The sequence below is a fragment of the Microtus oregoni genome, unplaced genomic scaffold, assembly GCF_018167655.1.
Source record: "Microtus oregoni isolate MIOR12 unplaced genomic scaffold, Mior012 000011F_ref0000422, whole genome shotgun sequence".
Classification (NCBI taxonomy): domain Eukaryota; kingdom Metazoa; phylum Chordata; class Mammalia; order Rodentia; family Cricetidae; genus Microtus; species Microtus oregoni.
In genome coordinates this window covers 43495169-43521117 of record NW_024543070.1, presented here as the reverse complement: position 1 = coordinate 43521117, position 25949 = coordinate 43495169, and the positions used below count along the sequence as shown (strand labels likewise).

The 25949-nt window shown below is 37.0% G+C and overlaps 2 protein-coding genes across 2 annotated transcripts; both read left to right on the top strand.

Moving 5' to 3' along the window:
• Positions 1 to 446: 446 nt before the first annotated feature.
• On the top strand, positions 447 to 1394 carry LOC121453171 (olfactory receptor 14A16-like). The gene has a single exon (XM_041659696.1). It carries the CDS (start codon positions 447 to 449, stop codon positions 1392 to 1394), a length of 948 nt encoding a protein of 315 aa, XP_041515630.1.
• A 4920-nt stretch (positions 1395 to 6314) lies between these two features.
• On the top strand, positions 6315 to 7241 carry LOC121453129 (olfactory receptor 12-like). Its single transcript, XM_041659637.1, has one exon. It carries the CDS (start codon positions 6315 to 6317, stop codon positions 7239 to 7241), a length of 927 nt encoding a protein of 308 aa, XP_041515571.1.
• The last annotated feature ends 18708 nt before the right edge of the window (positions 7242 to 25949 follow it).

The window sequence follows — 25949 nt, the reverse complement described above, 5'->3', positions numbered from 1 at the left end:
AAAATAAAGAAAGAAATGGCTGCATTTTTTTCACATACCTTCTTCTTATAAAGCATTTTACTGGGAAGTAAATTAGATGGTTAAATATGATAATATTGAACTTTTCTATTAAAAATCCTGCTACTGTAAACATTTTGCCAAAATCAATGTGATCTTTGTCTATGGACTGATTATATTATTTCTATTTACAATGTGAAGTTTATGATATCATTTGATCAAATAAGGTAAACTGTTATTAATTCCTTTTAAAAAATTTACTGTACATAATTGATAACTTTCCAGTTTGCAAGATGTCATTCACCCTGTAATATCACAAAATATCAATGAGAATGAACTAAAACAAACCAACAATTACTTAAATAAAAACCTCATAAAATTAAAAGAGGAAGATAGAAGTAAATGAAGCAATAATGATTTCCCCTTTATTTCCACAGACAAGAGTCATAATGACTGAGCCATTAAACAACATGACAGATTACATGGAATTCTTGCTCATAGGATACCCAGATGGCCAAGTGCTGCAGACACTATGTGTCACACTTTTCTTCTTGATTTACGTGGGAACACTAATGGGAAACTTCCTCATTATCATCCTCACCACTATAGATCAGCATCTCCAGACCCCTATGTATTTCTTTCTGAAGAATTTGTCCCTTATTGATATCTGTTATATTTCTGTCACTGTTCCCAAATCCATCATGAACTCTGTGACTAACACACATTCTATTTCCTTCCTGGGGTGTGTTTTACAGGTTTTCTGTGTGATATTTTTGGCAGGCACAGAGTTTGCCCTGCTTTTGGTGATGTCCTATGACCGCTATGCTGCCATTTGCTTCCCTCTACACTATGAAGCCATCATGAATAGAGGTGCCTGTGTTCAGATGGTGGTGGCAGCATGGCTCAGTGGGTGTTTCTATGGTTCCCTCCATGCCACAGGAACATTCTCCGTCCATTTCTGTGGTCCAAATGTAGTGCATCAGTTCTTCTGTGATATTCCATCACTTCTCAGACTTGCTTGTTTCAGAGACCAAATTCTAGAATATGTGTTTATCATCACTAGCTGTTGTTTTGCTTTCATATGTTTCACATTGATGACTATTTCCTATGTTCACATTTTCACTATCATCCTAAAAATTCCTTCTGTACAAGGAAGGTTTAAAATTTTCTCCACGTGTGTACCCCATCTTACTGTGGTGACCTTATTTCTCTCTTCTGGATTTGTTGCATATTTAGGCTCAACAACAAAATCTCCATCATCCCTAAACCTCTTTATGTCAGTGTTCTACTCTTTGTTACCTCCTAGCCTGAATCCTGTGATTTATAGTTTGAGAAATTCAGATGTAAAAATGGCCCTATGCAAGATTTTAGGAGAGAAAATGACTGCAAGACTCTGAGTCTTTAAAATATTAGCTAATTTGATACAAACTATGTAAAATTATCTGTTAATTCAAATATGTATTAAAGTTATTTGATATGTGTTACATTATCTTGCTTTTACAAAAAAGAATACATTTTATACATGGAACTGAACATTAGAGGTACTTTTAAAATTATAAACTCGGTGGAAGTTTTCCAAATATTATGTCTATATCAATAGATTATAGGTTTAGAATAATTTTTATTCTATAGCCATGCCATATATTTAGTAATACCAGTCTCATTAAATTTTGTGGGATTTTTGGTAATGCATCCGAAATATAGGTATTTTAAGGTACGTTCTTTAAGTCATTCTCTTAATTTTATCATTGCAGCAATTGAAACAAAAATTAATTCATATACAGAGAAATCCTAAATTATTTTTCATCTATTTTTAAACAAGAAGTATATTTAATTCATTTAGAGATTATTAGTTAAATAAAGATATTTTATATTATTATTTTAGAAATACACTATTATTTGTACCTATACTTATGAGAATAGTGCCTGGAGTATGTTGATAATAGTTGACAAGGGCTAATGAATTAATTATGATATTAGAAATATTGATAGTATGGATTTTTAGGTAAAATGGCGTGTAAGATTACAGAAGTTTTTAAATCAAAAGGGTGAAATGTCACCTTAGAAAGTGCTTATATATAAGTTTGTCACTCAAGAAATAACAATTTCTAGTTGTCGGTGTAAAAACAGCAATGATGTTATAGACTGGGCTCAGGAAGGAAAGGCAATGCATTCACCTATTATTAGTGGGATCTGTGGAATAAATACAGTGTGCCCCACCTTCTTAGTCAGGTACCTAAATGTTTCAGAAATAAGCACATCACGAGAAAAGACAAACTATTAGAACACATCTGTACATTCTCTCCTTTTAAACTTCCAACAAAATGGAATTAATGGCATTTTATTAGCATAAACATGAAATAGAAAGGTAAGACAATATTCTCAGTTTAGTGAGAGTTTTGTAGTTGATAGGTTCATCAAAGAGCTATTCTCTAATTGTAAACCACAATTTTATTTAAAATTAACTTAATTGTGGTTATTTTAATTGTGTAGTAGTCCTTTTAATACCTCATTAGGTATTTAATATCTATCTATCCTTTTATCACAATTACTAACCAGTATGATTATGGACAGTCCACTGTCTTTTTTTCACTTTTTTTACTTGCTTGAAAATCCCAGCTTTTCATTTTCTAAATTTTCATGTGTACTTGGAGCTTTATGGACTTTTTAAGAATTGAATCAATATTTAAATTATTTTAATATACTATGAAACTTCTAAAGTCTCAAAACTTTGAGATGGACAATAAGATATCCCAGATCTCTCTTCTCTATGGATATACTAGATTAACAAAAATATTCATGACAATATCTGATATCAGATAAGATAGTTAACAATATTCAGTAGCCCAAGTGGTCATAAACCAAGGATGACATAACTGAATATCAACATGTAGAAGATCATTCCATATCTATCACCATGCACAAAATTCAAGTCCAAATGGATTAAAGACCTCAATATAAATTCGACCACACTGAACCTGAGAGAAGAGAAAGTAGGAAGTAGCCTGCAATACATGGGCACAGGAGATCACTTCCTACATATAACCCCAGCAGCACAGACAACATGAACAACAATGAATAAATGGGACCTCCTGAAACTGAGAAGCTTCTGTTAAGCAAAGGACACAGTCATTAAGACAAAAAGGCAACCTACTGAATGAGAGAAGGTCTTCACCAACCCCACATCAGACAAAGGTCTGCTCTCCAAAATATATAAAGAATTCAATAAACTAGACATTAAAATTCTAAATAACCCAATTAAAAAATGGTGTACTGAACTGAACAGAGAGTTCTCAACACAAGAATTTCAAATGACCAAAAGATACTTAAGGACATGTTCAACTTCCTTAGCTATCAGGGAAATGCAAATCAAAACAACTTTGAGATACCATCTTACACCTGTCAGAATGGCTAAAATCACAAACACCAATGATAACCTATGCTGGAGAGGATGTGGAGTAATGAGAACACTCATCCATTGCTGGTGGGAATGCAAACTTGTGCAACCACTTTGGAAATCAGTGTGGCGGTTTCTCAGAAAATTGGGAATCAACCTACCTCAGGATCCAGCAATACCACTCTTGGGAATATACCGAAGAGATGCCCCAAAATACTACAAAAGCATTTGTTCAACTATTTTCAATAGTTTAATAGTGTTTTAATTAATACAATTTCTGTGTGGTTAGTTGAGTTTGGGTAGCTGGGAAACAAACAAGTGACCTCTGCCTACAAAGGACTAATTCTATTTTTAAAAACAGGTATTATGACTTGAGTTTGTTTTGTTTTGCTATCAAATCCTACTCTAGAACTTCCTTTTGTTGCTTTTCCAAGTTGCCTGAGAGAGTAAACTCTTCTTGTTAAAACAGAACCCTGGGGAATAAATCTCTGAAGACCATCACCAAGGAAACTATATATTCTTCATTCTTACTTCTTGTAAGATTGGTCTGTAGAAATTTTGTGAGTACATAATTTACCACAGAATTGAAGATGAAATCAAGAGTCAGCTAGAAAGGGAAGGAGGGATGCCACACATTTAGGTGAGGTCTATTTTATAGAAAAGATAATGATTTCTCAAAGACCCTGTGACCAATTATATTTAATATATTTAAATTGTAGTTAAATAGATTGAACTTCTAAATCAATTATAATTTTCTGAGAATTACAACTGATTCATAAACATGGCAGATTTCATCCAAGTGCATCGGAGAAATAGTGTGTATTCTTAATTTTTAGTAATAGCACTGAGACTGTGTTTACTATATGCCAAGAATCTCTAAAATACTTTAACCTGTAAAAAATTCCCAGTTATCATCACTTTTAATACCCACATCTGACAAGTCAAGCTACTGCAAAATAGCAATGATAAGACATTAGTTCATGAGAACCCAAGCTTCCTGAGAGCACCCTTATATTAACTAGTATACTGAACTATTTCTCTGTGGCATATTGCTACAGCTTTGTGAATTAGAGGTTCATTGCAATATATAAGCAACATGAAAAATGGTAGAAACAATTTTTTCAAAATTTCAGATACCCCCGTACATATAAATGCCTACCTTACACATACACAGCTTCATTACTAACTTGCTGCTTTAGAAAGTCTCACTTCTACAACAAAATCTCAATTAACTGTAGTTCAAGTGTTTCTTAAGAGAGGATGCTTAAATAAATTATGTATTTTTACATAATATTTCTGTAATAGTTCATGAAAAGGTGTGTATTAGAGATGAAAAAGAGGTAAAAGAAAAATATTGTAATAGTAATATACTTAAGAAAGACAGCAGATCAACTAAAATGAAAATACCTAATTTTTATAAAATGTTTCTGTATTATTTGAGTATTTTTTTTCTTATATTTTAACAAAAATCATCAGTTTATTGAGAATATATTCAGTAAATATTTTCATGGAATGAATAGTGCCTCTCATGATACACATATCCTATTTTATGGATTTTATGAATATGTCATGTTACCTTATAAAAGGAAATTTTCAGACACAATCATGAAAATAAGATGTGATTATTCCGTCATATCTAAAAGGATCTAGTGTCACTGCAATAGCCCTCATAAGAACTAATAGAATAGACAAATACAAACTATAAAGACTAAACTAGAGATGTTAGAAAGAGAGTCTACTAAGCCTTAAGAAGGAAAAGGGCAGCATACACACTATGGGCCACTGGGGCTCATTCTGTAGTCATGTTCTCAGAAAAAAAGGGGTTTTGTGTCTGAAACTTTTAAATTTAAGATAATAAGTTATAGCAGACTAAGAAATTAGATTTCAAGACACAGTACTCTGAATAAAATGATTTTGAATAGTACTTATTACTTGCAACATCGCTCAGCTTATATACATAGCAGTTCTTGTAATTCAGAACTGAATCAATAGTTATGTCTAATGTATCTTCATGTCTGTCTTTGTGCTTTCTTTTGTATTGCTGGGCATTAAACTTAGAAGTGTGGGTGGGTGCTGAGACAGTGGAGCTGATCTATTGGGAGCTCACCAAGGCCAGCTGAACTGTGAAGGAAAAAGCATGGGATAAAACTGGACTCTCTGAGCATGGCGAACAATGAGGGCTGATGAGAACCCAAGGACAATGGCACGGGGTTTTGAACCTACGTAATGTGCTGGCTTTGTGGGAGCCTAGCCAGTTTGGATGTTCACCTTCCTAGAAATGCACGGAGGGGGGAGGACCTAGGACTTACCACAGGGCAGGGAAATCTGACTGCTCTTTGGGCTGGAGAGGGAGGGGGAGAGGAGTGGGGGGAGGGGGAGAAGGGTGGGAGGAGGGGGAGGGAAATGGGAGGCTGGGAGGAGGAGGAAATTTGTTTTTTTTTCTTTTCTCAATAAAAAAAAAAGTTTAAAAAAAAAAAAGAAGCGTGGGGCTACTAGGTAAAATTTTACCTCTGAACCATGTCTGTAGCCTTATCTTTGCAGTTTGATTTTTGAGACTTCTCCATATTTTTCTAGATTGAGAATAAAGTAAATAAATGATTTAAAATGCATCACAGTTTCAGTTCCTGTGTGGTTCTGGTGAGATGAGGTGAGCATAATATTGATGTATTCATAGAGGCTGATTATTTGTATGCCAATACTTATTTATTTCCAATTCCTTTCTCCTGCAGCTGTATCTTTCCCTTTTTTCAAGGCATATTGAACACTGTAGATCAAGATTGTAAACAGAATAAATTTAATGACATACAGATGCCTATAATTTAATTTAATCTTGTAGGTGGTACACTATATTGAGTTTGCAAATCTTCACTTCCCTGTGTCTTCTCCTTCTCTTCCATCCTTCTGTGACTGTGATTATAGAATGACGAATTTTACACATGTCTCAGAGTTTGTTCTACTTGGATTCAAAGGGGGTCCTGGGACACAAACAGTGCTATTTTTGATTTTTTTAGTTTTGTATGTTATAGCAGTGGTGGGAAATTTGGGCATGATTATAATTATTAAGATGGATGCACACCTCCACACCCCAATGTATGCCTTCCTCCAAAGTCTTTCCTTTTTGGACATCTGCTATTCTTCCACAATTGCTCCTAGAGCTGTTATAAACTGCTTGAAACAAGACCACACAATATCTTTTGGTGGGTGTGCTACACAATTCTTTTTTTTATCTCTTTTTGGTACTACAGAAGCTTTTCTCCTGGCTGCCATGGCTTATGACCGCTTCATTGCCATCTGTAATCCTCTTCTATACTCTGTGAGTATGTCTCACTGGGTCTGTGGATTATTAGTGTTGGGGTCCTACTCATGGGGTGCAGTGAATGCTATCACTCAAACTACAATGACCTTCACTTTGTCCTTTTGTGGATCCAATGAAATCAATGACTTTTTCTGTGATGTCGTACCACTCCTAACGCTCTCGTGTTCAGACACCTTTATAAACCAGCTGGTTCTCCTTGGTTTATGTGGTTTCATTATTGTCAGCACCTTCTTGACTGTTTTTGTTTCTTACATCTACATCATCTCAGCAATACTGAAGATCCGCACCGTGCAGGGACGTCAGAAAGCCTTCTCCACGTGTGCCTCCCACCTGACCGGTGTGTGCTTGTTCTTTGGCACTGTTTTCTTCATGTACGCACAGCCCAGTGCTGTTTCCTCCATGGAGCAGAGCAAAGTGGTGTCTATCTTCTATACTATTGTCATTCCCATGCTGAACCCCCTCATATACAGCCTGAGGAATAAAGATGTCAAGCAAGCTCTGATGAGAAGCCAACAGAAATTCTCCACCTGATTCTGTGGATGTAGGTTTCGCAAACTAACCTGGACTTTACTCCAGTTCAGTGCTACTCCCGTGGTTTATGCTGTACCAAGAGTTACTTTGTTAATGCCATTTAACAACAAATGAAATCAAGGCTGATGATAAATAAAATTTAAAGTGGAAGAATGGATAATTGAATTGGTATTTGTTTATTTTGCCTCATATACAGGAGCCAGATCATCAAACTTCATCATAAAAACTGTCAAACAATCAGAAAATATTTGAAAACAACTCATGAATTAGTAAAACATATCATTCCCAAAGGTGAAGAAAACCAAAATGCTTCAATATTTGCCTTAAAATATTTAGCAATGTATTGGTATTTTTCATATCAAAATTACTAATAAATTAGACAAATTCCCTTGATAAATTATTTTAAACAGTTTTTATGGAGTATAACCAACATCTATCAATTTATTCAATTTAATTATTAAAATATGTTGTGTTTTATCACATGTATATACTTGTATAATCACCACATAGTCAAGAAAAGAAACCTGTGCACTTTACCAAAGATTTCCTTAGGAAGCCTTTCTAATACTCTCTCCCTTTCCCTGTGAAAAAAATGTGTCACTCTGGATAACTACACAAGCTTGTTTTCCCTCAGGAATCACATAGAAGCATAGGAGAATTATGCCTCACTTAACTACTTTAATATATATCTAACTTGAATTATTATCAATAGTTAATTATAATTAATTCTTGGAAAAGACTTCATGGTATGAATATACAATATGAGGGTACTACATTTACTCACCATTCATGTATTGATAAATATTTGAGCTGTTTTTAGTTGGGGGCCATTACAAATACTGTGTGTGTGTGTGTGTGTGTGTGTGTGTGTGTGTGTGTGTGTGTGATATAAGCCTATGCTTTAATTTATCTGAAATAAATTCCTGGATTGTTAATGAATATTATATGTTTTGAAAACTGTTGCAATTTTCCATTTTTTAATAGTCCACACATTCAGTTTCTGTTTCAGAGTCACATTTTCATTAACATATGTTTTTCTCTCCATTTTTGATGTAATTATTTTGTTAAATTTATATGGTGTCTCATTTTGATTTGAGTAGTGTCTGCTAAATTCCCAATAGTGCCCAAAATATTTTCATGTGCTTACTTCCTTTCAGTATGTTTTTATTTTGTGTTATGCCTATTTAAATCTTATGCACACTTACCCACACTAGGGTGTTATTTTTTATTATTGAGATTTGAAGTATTTGTGTCTTTCAAATAGATATCCTTTATGAAATGTGAGTATTAAAAATATTTACTCAGGTGTAGCTTTCTATTTCATTATTTTAACAACTCCTCTTTAAGAATAGAAGTTAATTAAACTCAGTGTTCATGAATTAATTTGTTCATGTATTGGTTGTTCTTCCACTGTCTTATATGAGTGACCTTTGCTGCTGACATTGTGGTACATTCCTACACTTTAAGCACTCAGAAAGCTGAGGTAGGATGGTTATGAATTTGAGGGCAGGCTAGTTATACAGTCATATACCGTCTCAAAAAATGAAATTAAAAAAAGATCTTTGCTCAATCCAAAATCACAAAAACTTTCTACTGTCTTTTCAATAGACTTTATAGTTTCAAGTCCATAGCTGGATCCAAGATAATTTTTACTTGATCTTATGGTTTATATCTAATTCAAATTTTTATCTTATGAACCTTACTCAAAGCTCTACTTTTCACATGACTTCAAGTGTTTCAGTGTTGGAGGAAGGCTGCTTGTTTGTCACAGCCACCTAGAAGGAAGCTGAGACATAATTCATAATTCCCTTTAGCTGTGGTGTTTGTTAGAATGAAAGGGCTCAAGGTGGAAGGGAGAGCAATAGAAAGATAATACCATATACAGAGATCTAAACATGACGGCGTCTTAAACAGGAGAGGCTTCCCTTTAAAGTCTAGAAAGTGCTTCACAGTAATGGGAACAAGAAAATAAAGAGAGATAGTCACATGAAAGTAATGGTGGGGAGGGGTGCAGAAGAGCTTCTTTAGCCAATGCATCCCCTGAGAAAAATTCCTGAGCAATCTTTAGACCAAATCTAAAGAACATAGGAGAAATATAACATTTAAAAGCAAAGGTCCAGGTGAGGCAGAACACATCTCCCACTTTCCAAAAACCATTGGGTTTTCTTCCCAAACACAGAAATCCTGAATGAGTCTCCAAATTTGGGGGAAAGAATAATTCTTATTTCACATTAAGAGCACTGAATGCTTAAGAGTTGCAAGTCAAATAGTTTATTCTATAATTCTGCAGAAAAAAATTGACTGGCATGCTGATTCGAACAAGACAGTAATATTTTTATATTTATATTAATAAAATTTAAATTTCAAATCCATTTACCTGCTACCCAAATTCCTTGTCTGGTGAGTTCTGGAAAATACATTCTTTCATGCTTCTCTAACATAGTCTCCATCCCAAATTACACATAGTCTTGGGCTCTAAATCACCTTGCTTTCCTGATACTGGACTCAGTTATGTAACTAATTATGACTTTTCAACCCTAATAGAAACTAAAAAGTGTCCGGGCAAGGAAGATCCAGGTGCTAAGCTAGGTAAGACAGGGACTTAGTACCTCCTGCCTATCCATGATTCATTAATGATCTCTAAATGCCCCATAGTGAAAATGGACCATAATGATTTATTTCTTATATATTACTTCCCTGCATTACCAGTCAGGGGACCTGTTAGCACCCCAGGAGTGGAGCAAGTCAGAAAATGCCATTGCTCAGACTTTTTTAAAACCCATAATCAATTCTTTTTCTTCAACTCTACTAGAGTAAGTTTTGATAACATAGACATTAAAAAAATTTAGATTGAACAAGTGCACAATATGTTGCAATTTTACTGTGCATATTATTTCTCTGAGAATATGAGTACTAGACATCATGAGATAGTACTAGAGTCAGCAGAGATATGAGTGATCTGGGTAATAATAAACTGTTTCATTCCGACTGCAGCATCAAGGGAAGACTGAAGAATTCGCATGAGAAGAACTGGGTTGTGTGGTGGGTGGTTTTAGAGACTAAGGATAATGAAGGAACCTTGAAATTCCTAAGTGGGGTTTTGTTGATCATAGATGGCACTAAAATAGGAAAGGATTGGGTTTTATTTTTTTTTTACTTTTCCTTTTTTTTCCCCTTGAGATTATAATATAATTACACCATTTCTCCCTTCCCCTTCCTCCCTCCAAACTTTTCTATATATCCTGCCTTACTCATTCAAACTCATGGCCTTTTCCCCCTTAATGTGGCTACACACACGCACATAAAATATTCTTTTATATAACTGGCTTAGTTATTTGTTAGTTACTTGTATATGTATTTCAGGGATGAACATGTGGTAACAGGTAATAGATTGGTGTGTTCTTATTTCAGAAAGACTATTTCTCTCACTTTCAGCATTTCTTTGTTTTCTGTAGTTCTTTGTGTAGTATGAGGCACTATGGGCTTTCCTCTGTCCACTTTGGCATGTCTATTACTATTGACTTTATACGTTGATGAGACATTATGGGTGTAGCTCCTGATGTTACTAAGAAAAACAGCTTCACAGCAAACTCCCTCATCCCCTGGCTCTTGCAGTCTTTTTACTCTCTCTTCTGCAATGTTCAGGAATTGTTTTTTACCTATATCCATTGTGACTTGGCTCCATAACTCAATATTTTTGTGGCTGGAGCTTTCTATAATGGTCTCTATCTGTTGCAAAGAGAAGTTTCCTTGATGCATGAAGATTTCACTTATCTGTGGATATAAGGACAAACATTTGGAGTGTGGTTAGGTATTACATTGGTTTAGTAAAGTGGTGGTTGTAAGTTCTCATCCAAGATCCATGACTCCATTAGCCCCGAGTTTCAGTGCCAGGCATAGATTTCCTATTGTTGAGCAGGTATTAAGTCCAGTTAGAGATCTATTGGTTATCACCAAGTTATGCATGGCACTACTGCATCTTTAGGATTGTCATTCTCTGCTGGTTATTGTTGGGGTTTGTAGGAGTCATAGCTGAGTAGAACTGTTGAGGTTTCTTTTTTCTTCTGTCCTTTGGAAGCTTGCATAGCATTTTCTGGTGCCATGAAAGATAGTCCTCATGAAGGAGACATATAGTTCAGTTTCAGTACGGTTTGTTAGCCTTGTATCTGAAGCACATGGTGTCTTCAGCAGTATGGCTTTGCCCTCCACCTCTGGGGACTCAATCAAGGGACGACTTTAAACAATAACTTAAGAGAGAGCTTCTCTTTCCTAGTGTTGGGGATTTTGTTAGATGGTGTTTGGCTCTTGGAGAGAAGGTTGTCAGCCCAGATTTTTAAAAAAATCAATTATACTATTCATGTATATTCATAAGCAGACCTAACATGTCAGTAGTTAATAACATGATGCCTTATGGCTTTTTCAAACATACTCACTGTTATTTTATCCTCTTTCCTTCTTTTGTATTTATCTCTTTCCTTCTCCCCAATTAGAAATCTGCCTTTCTTATTTTCTTTTCTTTTTTTTAATTTTTTTAAATTTATTTATTTATTAAGGATTTCTGCCTCGTCCCCGCAACCGCTTCCCATTTCCCTCCCCCTCCCCCGATCAAGTCCCCCTCCCTCATCTGCTCGAAGAGCAATCAGGGTTCCCTGACCTGTGGGAAGCCCAAGGACTGCCCACCTCTATCCAGGTCTCGTAAGGTGAGCATCCAAACTGCCTAGGCTCCCACAAAACCAGTACGTGCAGTAGGATCAAAAACCCTTGATCTGATCACTTGTACCACACTATTCTTATCTACTTATCTTCAAATTTCATGATTTCATTTTCCTTTAGAGTTGAATAGTATTCCATAGTGTATGCGTTCACATTTTCATTATAGCTACACATTGATTGAAGAACACTTTGGTGTTGAGGGAAATTTTTTGAATAATCTCTTATAATGTTTTGAGGAATCTGAATTAGAAGTTTTTTCCTCAGAGCTGAGCTTTTAGATGCAGTTTTCATGGAGGATGTGAACAGAGGCTTTGCTTTGAAGTGCCAAGACATGGGTACCAAGACATGCTGTTGGCAGGAGGGATCAGAGAGATGAAGTTGCTTTTGAAATTTGTGATGCGTTAGGTAGAAGAAAAAAAAATAAAGTTTGAAGATAGGTCAGCAGTTTGTGTCTTCAGGCTACATGTTGCTCTTGGTAGAGAGAGGGGTGCCTGGAGACCTTTAACCAGGGATATGGAGAAAGAGATTGGAAACAGGGAAGGGACTGATTGACCAATCAGCTATGAGAAAAGGGAATTCAGAGTATCTTGTACATTTGTGAGGGCAGTTTCTTTTCAGTATTGAAAAGATGCTTGCTACTAGTCATGAGTCTTAGAAAAAGGTTATCCAGTACCAGGACTTAAAGTCCACCTGGTGATCCCCTCTAGAATATCTAAATGTGGACACAGAATCATGGAGCCTTATTTGGGTCTGTCTGGAACAGGTCATGCCAAACAAATTTCAACTCTGAACAGTCTTTTTTCTAGAAAGGGGCTGGAAGAAGGGCCCAGTTGCCCTGAAAGCAATGTATTGAGATAGTCGGTTACCTTAAGAGTGTATGCCCAGACCAAAGATAGAATCCCATTGGTGGGGTAGGGTGGGATTGAAAACACTTATAAGTGGTTCTATGAAACAAAAGTCTGGAGAGTGAAAGAGAAGAAAGCAGGGCAATTATTGAAAGTAAATGTATAAACAGAGCTTTTAAAGGCCAATGCACAATGAAGAGAAAAAGAATAAAACAGTGCTGGCTAGAGAATTATTAATAGCTTACTTTTCCACTCTGTACATATTTTGAATAAAATGAGGGACAGCACTGGTAGTCAGTCTAGAAAGAAAGCTAAATCCAATTCATAATTCCCCTTAGCTTTGAGATTTATTAGAATGAAAGGGTCTCAAGACCATGGTATAGCCTTGCTGTGAGAGGAAGAGCATTAGACAGAAACAACACAATATATGGAGATCTGAACATGAGAGGCCTTAAAGTGAATGAAAGACTTTCTTTTAAAAAGTCTCCAGGAAAGGACTGGCAAGGAGAAAGCTGAAAAGCCTCTTCAGAGGAGCCTTCAGAGTATCTCCCTAAGCAAACTCCCCCTGAGGAATCTTCAGGCAAAATCCCCCAGAAAAAGGAAAATATGACTGTTTGAAGTCTTTTATAGATGGTAGTGAGTTTTATATCACATGATTTAGTTCAACATACTATTTCTTCATACAAGCTGAGTTAGCCCTGTAGACCTATGGCGCAACTAACACAAAATAATGTACCATGTATTTTGAAAAGGGGTTAATGTGCATTTTAAATGTATTCATTTAAAATACCTACCTAGCTATGCAAGGTAATTGATATGTTAATGAGTATGTACTTTTTATCTCTTTATTGTTTAAATGAACTTGACAGAAATATAAGCACGTTGTTGATTATCATTGGTGAAAAAGGTACTCTTGATTTATTTATAACCCTAGATAGAATTTTAACACTTTCCCATTTAACATGGTGTCAGTTGTCAGTTTTTCTATTTAGTTCTTTTATACTGAGACACTTTCTTTCTATGCTGCTTCCATAATTCCCTTCTAAACTGTTATTTTATTCAAAGTTATCAAATTTTGTCAAATCCTTCCCAGAACTGATTGTAATGATAAAGTGTTTTTTCGTTTTGCCAATTTGGTATAACATATTGATTGATTTTCATAGATTGTGCCATGTTTGTATTACTTGTATAAATTTAACCTGTGCTAGAGTGTAATTCTAAATTGAGCTATCAAAATCAATTTTCTTATATTTCATTTAGAATGTTTTCATTAATATTGCTTGGTGGTACTTCTCTGTGCTTCTTTTGTCTTTGACTGGTTGTGATTGTGATGTAATGACTAATCTCTTAAGCCCTTTAATAGAGACCGAGAAAGATGTTGTTTATTCTTGAATTATTTGGTAGAATTCTATAATGAAGTAACAATCCTACATTTTAGAGCATTTTCAAAAAAACTACTCATTATGAAAAACTAAATTCTTAATACTTTTAGTGTTACTTGAAAAATTTCAGACATTAAGATAAAACAGAATTTTGGAGATCAGACCTTTGTGTTATGTGGGGTTGGTGAAGATCTTCTCTCATTCAGTAGGTTGCTTTTTTGTCTTAATGACTGTGTCCTTTGCTTTATAGAAGTTTCTCAGTTTCAGGAGGTCCCATTTATTCATTGTTGCTCTTATTTTCTGTGTTACTAGGGTTATACATAGGAAGTGGTCTCCTGTGCCCACGTATTGAAGGCTATTTCCCACTTTCTCTTCTATCAGGTTCAGTATGGTCAGATTTATATTGAGGTCTTTAATCCATTTGGATTTGAGCTTTTTGCATGGTGATAGATATGGATCTATTTTCATTCTTCTACAGGTTGACATCCAGTTATGCCCACACTGTTTGTTAGAGATGCTTTCTTTCTTACATTGCATAATTTTATCTTCTTTGTCAAAAATCAGGTGTTCAAAGGTTTGTGGATTAATATTCAAGGCCTTCAATTTGATTCCTTTGGTCAATGTCTCTGTTTTTATGTCAATACCAAGCTGTTTTCATTACTGTAGCTCTGTAATAGAGTTTGATGTCAGGGATGGAAATATCTCTGGAAGTTCCTTTATTGTATAGGACTGTTTTGACTATCCTGGGTTTTTTGTTTTTCCAAATAAAATTGATCATTGTTCTCTCAAGATCTGTGAAGAATTTTGTTGGGATTTTGATGGGGATTGCATTGAATCTATAGATTGCTTTTGGTAGAATTGCCATTTTTACTATGTTGATCCTACTAATCCAAGAGCATGGAAGATCTTTCCATTTTCTGGTATCCTCTTCAATATCTTTCTTCAAAGACTTAAAGTTCTTGTCAAATAGATCTTTCACTTCCTTGGTTAGAGTTACCCCAAGATACTTTATGCTATGTGTGGCTATCATGAAAAGTGATGTTTCTCTGATTTCCCTCTCCACTTCTTTATCTTTTGTGTATAGGAGGACTACTGATTATTTTGAGTTGATCTTGTATTCTGCCACATCACTGAAGGTATTTATCAGCTATAGGAGTAAAGAATTCAAGAAACTAGACATTAAAATTCTAAATAACCCAATTTAAAAAATGGTGTACTGTACTGAATAGAGAATTCTCAACACAAGAATTTCAAATGGTCAAAAGATATTTAAGGGCATGTTCAACTTCCTTAGCTATCAGGGAAATGCAAATCAAAACAACTTTGAGATACCATCTTATACCTGTCAGAATGGCTAAAATCAAAAACACCAATGATAGAGGTCCTGGAGAGGATGTGGAGTAAGGAGAACACTTATTCATTGCTGGTGGGAATGCAAATTTGTGCAACCACTTTGAAAATCAGTGTGGTGGTTTCTTAGAAAATTGGGAGTCAACCTACCTCAGGATCCAGCAATACCACTCTTGGGAATATACTGAAGAGATGCCCAAACATACTACAAAAGCATTTGTTCAACTATGTTCATAGCAGCATTATTTGTAATAGCCAGTACCTGGAAACAACCTAGATGCCCCTCAGTGGAAGAATGGATAAAGAAAGTGTGGCACATCTATACTTTAGAGTACTACTCAGAGGTAAAAAACAATGACATCTTGAATTATTTATTTATTTTTTTATTTTTCGAGACAGGGTTTCTCTGTGGCTTTGGAGCCTGTCCTGGAACTAGCTCTGTAGACCAGGCTGGTCTTGAACTCACAGAGATCCACCTGCCTCTGCCTCCCGAGTGCTGGGATTAAAGGCGTGCGCCACCATCGCCCGGCTGACATCTTGAATTTTGCATGCAAATGGATGGAAATAGAAAACCCTATCCTGAGTGAGATAACCTAGACCCCAAAATATGAATGTCATATGTACTCACTCATTAGTGGATTCTAGCCATAAACAAAGGACATTGAGCCTATAGTTCACAGTTCACAATCCTAGAGAAGCTAAGTAATAAGGTGAACCGAAAGAAAAATATTTATGCATCCTCCTTGAAATTGGAAGCAGACAAGATCGCCAGGCAAAAGTTGGGAGCATGGGGATTGGGGGTAGGGAGAAGGGGAGAGGGGGAAAGAGAAGGGAGAAGGGGAGGGTTGGGGAGATTTTGGGGAAGTGGGATGGTTGAGATGGAGGAAGTACAATATGGGAGCAGAGAAGAAGATATCTTAATTGAGGGAGCCATTTTGGGGTTGGCAAGAGGCTTGGCTCTGGAGGGTTTCCCAGGAGTCCACAGGGATGACCCCAGTTAGGACCCTGGGCAGTGGAGGAGAGGGTGATTGAACTGGCCTTTTCCTGTAGTCAGACTGATGACTATCTTGAATATCACCATAGAACCCTCATCTGGCGACTGATGGAGATAGAGATAGAGACCCACATCGGAGCACTGGACTCAACTCCCAAGGTCCAGCTGAAGAGCGGAAGGAGGGAGAACATGACCAAGGAAGTAAGACTGAAGGCGTAAGTCACAACCAAATGCCACACCAGTTTGGAATTATGATTAATAGGGTGGTATTTATTTAAAGGGGAAAAAACTTACAGATCACTGTCCCAGGCAACAGCCCTCTAAGCAACCAGGAAGGGAGTCTAGTCGCCGGCGGAGCAGGAAGTGAAGAGAGAGGAGAGGGAAGTGACTGCTTTTTTAAAGGGAGAGAGACCACGCCCCAATGGGCTGGTATCTCAGCAGCTATAGGCTGGAGGAGTGGGAGGACCTCCCGCAACATAAGACCACGAGGGGTTGGTCCACCCACTGAGACAGTGTGCCTGATCTAATGAGAGCTCACCAAATCCAGCTGGACTGGGACTGAACAAGCATGGGATCAAACTGGACCCTCTGAATGTGGCTGACAATTAGGGCAGACTGAGAAGCCAATGATAATGGCACTGGGATTTGTCTTTACTGCATGTACTGGCTTTTTGGGATCCTATTCTATTTGGATGCATACCTTCCTAAACCTGGATGGAGGGGGGAGGGCCTTGGACTTCCCACAGGGCTGGGTACCCTGCCCTCTCTTGGGACTGGATGGGGAGAGGAAAGGGTGAGTGGGGGAGTCGGAGGGAAGTGGGAGGAGGGGAGGAAGTGGAAATCTTGATTGTTATTATTTATAAATTAATAAAAAAAGAAATTAAAAAGGATAATACAGAATTACATAGTGGAAACACTAATGGTTCTTCCTTTTTATGCAATAAAACATGTTTTTGCTTCTAACTTTACAAAGAATATGGTAGTGTTTAACTCCCCCTTTCCTTTTTCCTTGGTGAATTTCTCCTACATTGTATTAAAATTATAAATTTTCTCAGTTCCACAGTGACATTCACTTATTACCCTCTTCTTTTCCCAAGAGATTCTCATTTCGTCAGATATATGCCTGTAGCATAATAAGACTATGATTAATATTTGATAGGGCACCCAGAAGACAGAACTTTAAGATGAGCTCCAAGTGATAATGGTCATCTTGTTAGCTTAACGAGTCCCATGACTATTCTTCAAGTGGTTGATTTACAAAATGTTTCACAATATTCTAAGACCTTACCTCATTATTTCAGGGAGTAATTCTTAAATATTTTTTTCTTTTAACATCAGTGTCCTATGCAGTGTTTTATCTCTGCCTAGTAGTAGTGGAGATGTAGCCTTTGAGTATGTGTTGTCTATATTTTAGAACTGCTATACAGTACTTTCAGGTTAGGGTTTAGGGTTAGGGTTAGAAGACCACAGGGTAATGCAAGGACATTATAAACAAAGTTCACAGCAGCCTTGGGACTGATAACCACAGCCTCATGTGTAGAAAGAGGTGGGTTCTTGGATCTGAAGCCATTCTTTCCCAAAGACCCTGGCCCCAGACCTTTACCAGCTCTGCTAAGAAATTTCCTTGTTTTAGAGAAGGAGCTTTATTTCTTTCTCAAAACATCAGGACCTTAGAGAAACTTTCCAAAGCCTATGCAGGTTGCCAAACTCAAAGGGGCTTAGTTTCAGGTGTCTTCTAGAAGTTCAGCACTTCAAATTTGACATTCAGTTGTAAGATTCATTTGGAGTTAATTTTGTGGAGGTTGTAAATGGCATCTCATATACTTGGTAACACTCCACTACTAAGCTACAATGTAGGAGAGTATAATTGATGATACAAAAGATTTACTAATGATTAGGAGACAGTAACACAAATAGAATTTAGCAAAGGGAGGGCTGCCTCTAAAATAATCCAAAGATAAGTATTATGTTAATCAGGGCTGTCAGAGACTATGATGCTAGAATGCAAACATTCTCACTATTTATGTATACTGTTATTGGTCACATGCCTGTAATAAAAACAGGTAATGGGATGTTCATCCATGGAGATGATAGAGAGACCCTCTGTGTAAAGATCTCTCTATAGTAAGCTAGGGCATCATAATTTTAAGAGGGTTATTTTAGTTGTGTTGTACTGGAGGCTGTACACATCAGCTAAAAGATGTTTTATTAGTTATTTGTTGTTTCTTTGTATTGTCAACATACACCTATTAAAAATCGAAAGTATTGTTATAGAAATGATGCCATGTATTATATGAAGACTGTCTTGGTGTTTTCTCTAAGGCTTAAAATGTATGTCAAGAGCAAATTCCACAGGAACAGGCACAAGGGAGTGACTACCCCAAATCCAAGCCAGGGACCTCTGGGAGAGCAGGCCCAACCCAGGGACGTCTGTGAGAAAACGCTGGAGCCAACGATCTCTGCTGGAGTAGGCTAAACCAATGACCTTCATCAAAGCAGGTTCGAGCCAGTGACATCTGCCGGAACAAGCCCTAGGAATGACCCCAGTAGGAGTAGCCCCAAACAAGCAACCTCCAGGAGAGCATGCCCAAATGATCCTGGGATTTCAGAGTGAATCCTGGGAGCACTGAGTGACTTATGGGAACAGCTAGTGACCTCCAGAGTGACTGGAACTGTGGCCCTGACTGCACCACGAGGAATAACCCATCTGAGCCTTGGATCTACTGGCACCTGGAAGATTGATCACCAGAGACACATCCCCAACTACACCAATCAGAGAAAAAATGGGTAAGCAAGGTAAGAACACACTCAACACCACAAAGACCAATACGACACCAACAAAAACTAGTGACTCTACAATAGCAAGACTTGAACACCCAATTATAGATGAAGCAGAAGACAATGAGCTAAAAAATAACTTTGGGAAAATGTTTGAAGCCCTTAAAGAGGAAATAAAAAATTCCCTCAAAGAAATGGAGGAAAAAAAAAAAGAAATGGAGGAAAAGACAAACAAAAAATTGGAAGACATCAACAAACCCCTTAAGGAAAACCAAGAAAAAGCAATCAAACAGATGAAAGAAATGATTTAAAACTGAAATAGAGACAATACAGAAAACATAAACCAAGGGAATTATAAAAATGGAAATTATGAGAAAATGATCAGGAACCACAAGTGCAAGCATAAACAGCAGAATATAAGAGAAGAGAGAATCTCAAGCACTGAAGATACAGTAGAAAAAAGAGGCTCATCGGTCAAAGAAAACATTAAGTCTAGCAAAAGCATAACATAAAATATCCAGGAAATATGGGACCAAACCTAAAAATAATAGGGATAGAAGAAAGAGAAGTCCAACTCAAAAGCACAGAAAATATATTCAACAAAATCATAGAAGAAAACTTTTCCTACCTAAAGAAAGTTATGCATATGAAGATATAAGAAGCTTACAGAACACTAACTAGACTGGATCAAAAAAATGTCCCTTTACCACATAATAATCAAAACACTAAACATAAAGAATAAAGAGAGAAAAGAGCTGCAAAGAAAAAGGGCAAGTAACATATAAAGGCAGACCTATCAGAATTACACCCGTCTTCTCAATGGAAACAATGAAAACCAGAAGGTCCTGGTCAAACTTAATGCAGACATTAAGAGACCAAGTATTTCATCCCAGACTACTATACCCAGCAAAACTTTCAATCACCATAGATGGAAAAAACAAGATATTCCACGACAGAAGCATATTTAACCAATACCTTGCCACAAACCTAGCCCTGTACAAAGTACTAGAAGAAAAACTCCAATCCAAGGATTTAAATTACATCCACAAAAACATAGATAATAGATGATCTCACTGCAGCAAATCCCAAAGAAGGGAAAAACACACACAATAACATCACCAACAATGAAAACTTAAATAATTGAAACACTGCTCATTAAAATCCCTTAGTATAAATGGACTCAATTCACCTATAAAAAGACACAGGTTAACAGATTGGATATGAAAACAGAATCCATCCTTCTGCTGCATACAAGAAATACACCTCAGCCTCAAAGACAGACCACTTCAGAGTAAAGGGTTGGGAAAAAATTCCCAGTCAAATGGACCTAAGAAACAAGCTGATGTAGCTATCCTAATATCTAACAAAATAAACTTCAAACTAAAATCAATCAAAGGAGGCAAAGAAGGACATTTCATATTAGTCACAGGAAAAATCCATCAGGAGAAAATCTTAATACTGAAATCTCTACCCTAAATACAAGGGCACCCTCATATGTAAAAGGAACACTACTAAAACTTCAATCACACATTAAACACCACACACTAATAGTGGGAGACTTCAACACCCCACTCTCACCACTGGGCAGGTCTGTCATACAGAAAATTAACAGAGAAATAAGGGAACTAACAGATGTTATGACTCAAATGGATATAAAAGACATCTATAGAACATTCCATCCAAACATAAAGGAATATACCTTCTTCTCAGCAACTCATGGAACCTTCTCAAAAAGTGATTACATACTAGGTAACAAAGCAAACCTTCACAAATACAAAAAAAAAATGGAATAGCCCCATGTATCTTATCAGATCACCATGGCTTAAAACTAGAATCCAACAGCAACACTATTTTCATAAAGCCCACAAACACATGAAAATTAAATAATGTTCATCATCAATGGGCCAAGAAAGAAATAAAGGAAGAAATTAAAGAGTTCCTAAAATTCAGTGAAAATGGCTACACGATATACCCAAATTTATGGGACACAATGAAAGCAGTATTAAGAGTAAAGATTATAGCACCAATTGCTTACATAAAGAAGCTTTAAAAATCTCACACTAGTGAGTTAGCAGAACATCTGAAAACTCTAGAAAAAAAGAAGCAAACTCACCCAGAATGACTAGATGGCAGGAAATAATCAAATTGAGAACTGAAATCAACAAAATAGAAACAAAGAAAACAATATTAAGAATGAGACAGAGAGTTGATTCTTCGAAAAAAAAATCAGCAAATTAGAGAAACCTTTATCCAAACTAACCAAAAGGCATAGACAGAATATCTAAATTAACAAAATCAGAAATGAAAAGGGGGAAATAACAACAGACATGGAGGAAATCCAGAGTCATTAGGTCATATTTCGAAAACCTGTACTCCACAAAATTGGAAAACTTAAAGGAATTGGACAATTTTCTGGATAAATACCACTTACCAAAATTAAAATCAAGATCAGATAAGCAAATTAAATAGAATTATAACTGCTAAAGAAGCAGAAACAGTCATCAAAAGTCTCCCAACAGTAAAAAGTACAGGATCACGTGGTTTCAGCACAGAACACTACAAAATTTTCAAAGAACCAATACCAATGCTCCTCAAATCGTTCCACACAATAGAAACAGAAGAAACATTGCCAAACTCTTTTTATGAGGCTACAATTACCCTGATACCCAAACCAGAGACATTACTAAGAAAGAGAATTACAGACCAATCTCACTTATGAACATTGATGCAAAAATACTCAATAAAATACTGTCAAATCAAATCCAAGAAGACATCAGAAAAATCATCCACCATGACCAAGTTGGCTTCATGCTAGAGATGCAGGGATGGTTCAACATACAAAAATCTGTCAGTGTACTCCACCATATAAACAAACTGAAAAAAAAAGCACATGATCATCTCATTAGATGCTTAAAAAGGCTTTGATGAAATGCATTTCTTCATGATAAAGGTATTGGAGATATCAGGGGATACAAGGAACATACCTACGTATAATAAAGGCAATATATAGCAAACCAACAGAGCCATCATCAAACTAAATGGAGAGAAACTCAAAGTGATCCCACTGAAATCAGAAACAAGACAAAGTTGCTCACTCTCTCCATATCTATTCAATATAGTTCTTGAGGTTCTAGCTAGAGCAAAAGACAACAAAGGAGATCAAGGGGATATAAATCATAAAAAAGAGGCCAAAGTCTCACTATTTGCTAATGATATAATAGTTTACATGAGTAGCCCTGAAAATTCTACCAAGGAACTTCTACAACTCATAAACAGGATTAACTAAAAAAAAAATCAATAGTTCTCTTGTACTCAGATGATAAAAGGGCTGAGAAAGAAATCAGAGAAACATCTCCCTTCACAATAGCCACAAATAACATAAAATATCTTGGGTAACACTAACCAAAGAAGTGGAGGACCTGTATGACAAGAGCTTCAAATCTTTGAAGAAAGAAATTGAAGAAGGTACCAGAAAAAGGAAAGATCTCCCATGGTCTCTTGGGTAGATAGAATTAACATGGTAAAAATGGCAATCTTAACAAAAGCAATCTACAGATTCAATGCAATGCTCATCAAAATCCCAGCAAAATTCTTCACAGTCCTCAATAGAACAATACCTAACTTCATATGGAAAAACAAAAAACTCAGGACAGTTAAAAAAATCCTATAAAATAAAGGAACTTCTGAAGACATAACAATCCCTGACTTCAAACTCTACTACAGAGCTACAGTACTGAAAACAGCCTGGTACTGGTATAAAAACAGACAAGAGGACCAATGGAACCAAATTGAAGGCCCAGATATCAATCCGTCCCCCTACAAACACCTGATTTTTAACAAGGAAGCAAAAAATATAAAATGGAAAAAGAAAGCATATTCAACAAATGGTGCTAGCATAACTGGCTATCAACACATAGAAAAATGAAAACAGATCTATATCTATCACCATGCACAAAACTCAAGTCCAAATAGATCAAAGACCTCAACATAAAACCAACCACACTGAATCTCATTGAAAAGAACGTGGTAAGTGCACTTGAATGCATTGGCACAGGAGAACACTTCCTAAATATAACTCCATTAGCACAGACACTGAGAGAAACAATTAATAAATGAGATCTCCTGAAACTCAGAAGCTTCTGTAAAGCAAAGGACATGGTCAACAAGACAAAAATGGCAGTCTACAGAATGGGAAAGATCTTTACCAACCCCATATCAGACAGAGTGCTGATCTCCAAAATATACAAAGAACTCAAGAAATTGGTCACCAAAAGAACAAATAATCCTATAAAAAAGATGGAGTACAGACCTAAACAGAGAACTCTCAACAGAGGAATCTAAAATGGCTGAAAGACACTTAATGTTCAACATTCTGAGTCATCAGATAAATGCAAATCCAAACAACTCTGAGATTCCATCTTACACCTGTAAGAATGGCCAAGATCAAAAACACTGATGACAACTTATGCTGGAGAGGATGTGGGGAAAAGGGAACACTTCTGCGTTGCTGGTGGGAATGCAAGCTGGAACAACCCCTTTGGATGTCAGTGTGGCGATTTCTCAGCAATTCTAAATTAGATAGTGTGAGAAAAGCCACAGCTACAGAAGAAACTGCTCTAAATAGCAATAAACAACCAACCACACCTGAGAAAAATGGAAAAAATTTCTTAATAACTGGGAATTACATAGAATAAAACAAATAAGAGATTAGAGTAGTGATGCATTTAATGAAAATCAAATTTAAAAAATGAAACTAATAATTGACATTTTAAAAAGATAAATATAATTGAAAACACATAGATATCCTGGCTTTGAAAAAGAGCAGGTCATTCCCTGGTAGAGGACTGGCATTAATAAAATACTGTTTGACCTTGTCCAATATGTGCAATGTTAGCTGTTGAGATCTGTAACCTGACACACACAGTTACATCAATGATCTGTGTCTTAACTCTCTGAGCTGACTTAACTGTGCTGAACAGGGCTGAAAATATCTGCAAAGGAGAGTCCCCTATTTGGAAATTCAGTACTCATTGGCTCAAGCTAACTGCCCCCCAAATTGTGCACCCACCAATCTGGCCTGCCTTCATTCACATGACATGAACTAATACATGATGAGAAATTACAATATCACTATCTCTGCCACAATCAGATCCTATTTAATAATGGTAACTACAGCAGCTGACTTTTTAACCTATTTATCCCTCCAGTGCACACAAGAAATCATTTCTCCTATTCTGGTCTGAAGACAGAAGCCATGTTTTACACGTAAATTCCATACCTGTTACTGCAATGGATAGTTGACTACATGACTCAAAGGGTGAATTTTAAAACTTAGTGATGGTACAGCCTTTAATTTAAGAATTTAGTTGGTTTAATCAAGAGGATGGCAAGGTCATTGCCCTGGGAAGCAACACACTGGGGTCAAGGCCACCTGAGCCAACGCAAGAGAGCTTGTCTCAGAAACATTTTCTTAATGGCTGGAGGTACAGCTATTCTAGAATTAATATCTCCTCCCAGGAAGAAATCATTCCATATAATAAGTAATTAATAAATAACAATCTCTTTGATACAGTGTGCATCCATCTCTGGCTAATGCTAAAAGAGGAGCACCTAGAACAGATGCCATTACAGTAACAAGAAAAAGATTTGTGTGTGGAGCATTTCCTTATATCTTCTGCCTTGGTCTCAGGCTTGGAGGGAGGGCGGCACACTAGGGGGCCATAGTGGGGCAAGTTGATTCCGGGGGCAGGAGCTGGGCACTCAGACATCCATTCTACAGGTTTGGGTATGGTGGGGGTGTGGAGAGCGCCAAGGGACTGTGTCCCAGTTGGTGGTGTGTAGTCACTACGCTTAGTCTCATCCATGCCTGTTCTCAGCCCTGTGGTGCGCACCGATATCCTTGCCGGTTTAGTGGTTCTACCACCCAGAGTCCAGGGAGATCCACCGTGTGGTGCCTGGCGTGTAGGACCATGCAGCCGCCCTGTGGCTTGGAGCAGAGGCCCCGCGATGTCCCTGCCACTGTGAACCCTTTGGCCTGAGCCAACCTGCTCAGCCCAGACAGGCTCAGTATCTGGGAAGCTCCACTCCACTGGAGGCCACCGGTCAAGCAGCAAGAGGGCGCAGGAAAGGCCTCCCCACCCTCCGGCGTGACACCGGGCTCAGCGTAGGGATTTGCGTCAAAATCAACAGCAACTCTCTCTCTCTCTCTCTCTCTCTCTCTCTCTCTCTCTCTCTCTCTTCTTGACATGATTTATTTTAATAAAAAATTCAGCTGAGTATGTATCACAGACTACATGAAACTATACACAGTGACATTCTTACGGCGTAGTAACCAACTCTGGTGTGTATTTGAATTTTAAAATCGATTTTTTTAAAAATAATCCTTTCAAGTGCAATTCAAACGTTTAAGCAAATCACAGAATGAAAGATTTCTAACAATTTAGTAGCAAATCACCGGGCAATCTTTAGATTAGAAGCCAGAGCTGGGAAACACTGAGCCGGGTCCCTTCAGCTCACATGATCCTGTCACTCAGGCTCCACTAGCCAATCATAGCCTCCAGGTGACCCGCCAATCAGATGGGAGGGTTCTTCCCGGGAGCCAGGCTTCTGGCTGAACTCTTTCGCTGAGGAAGTCGGAAGCTGTCGA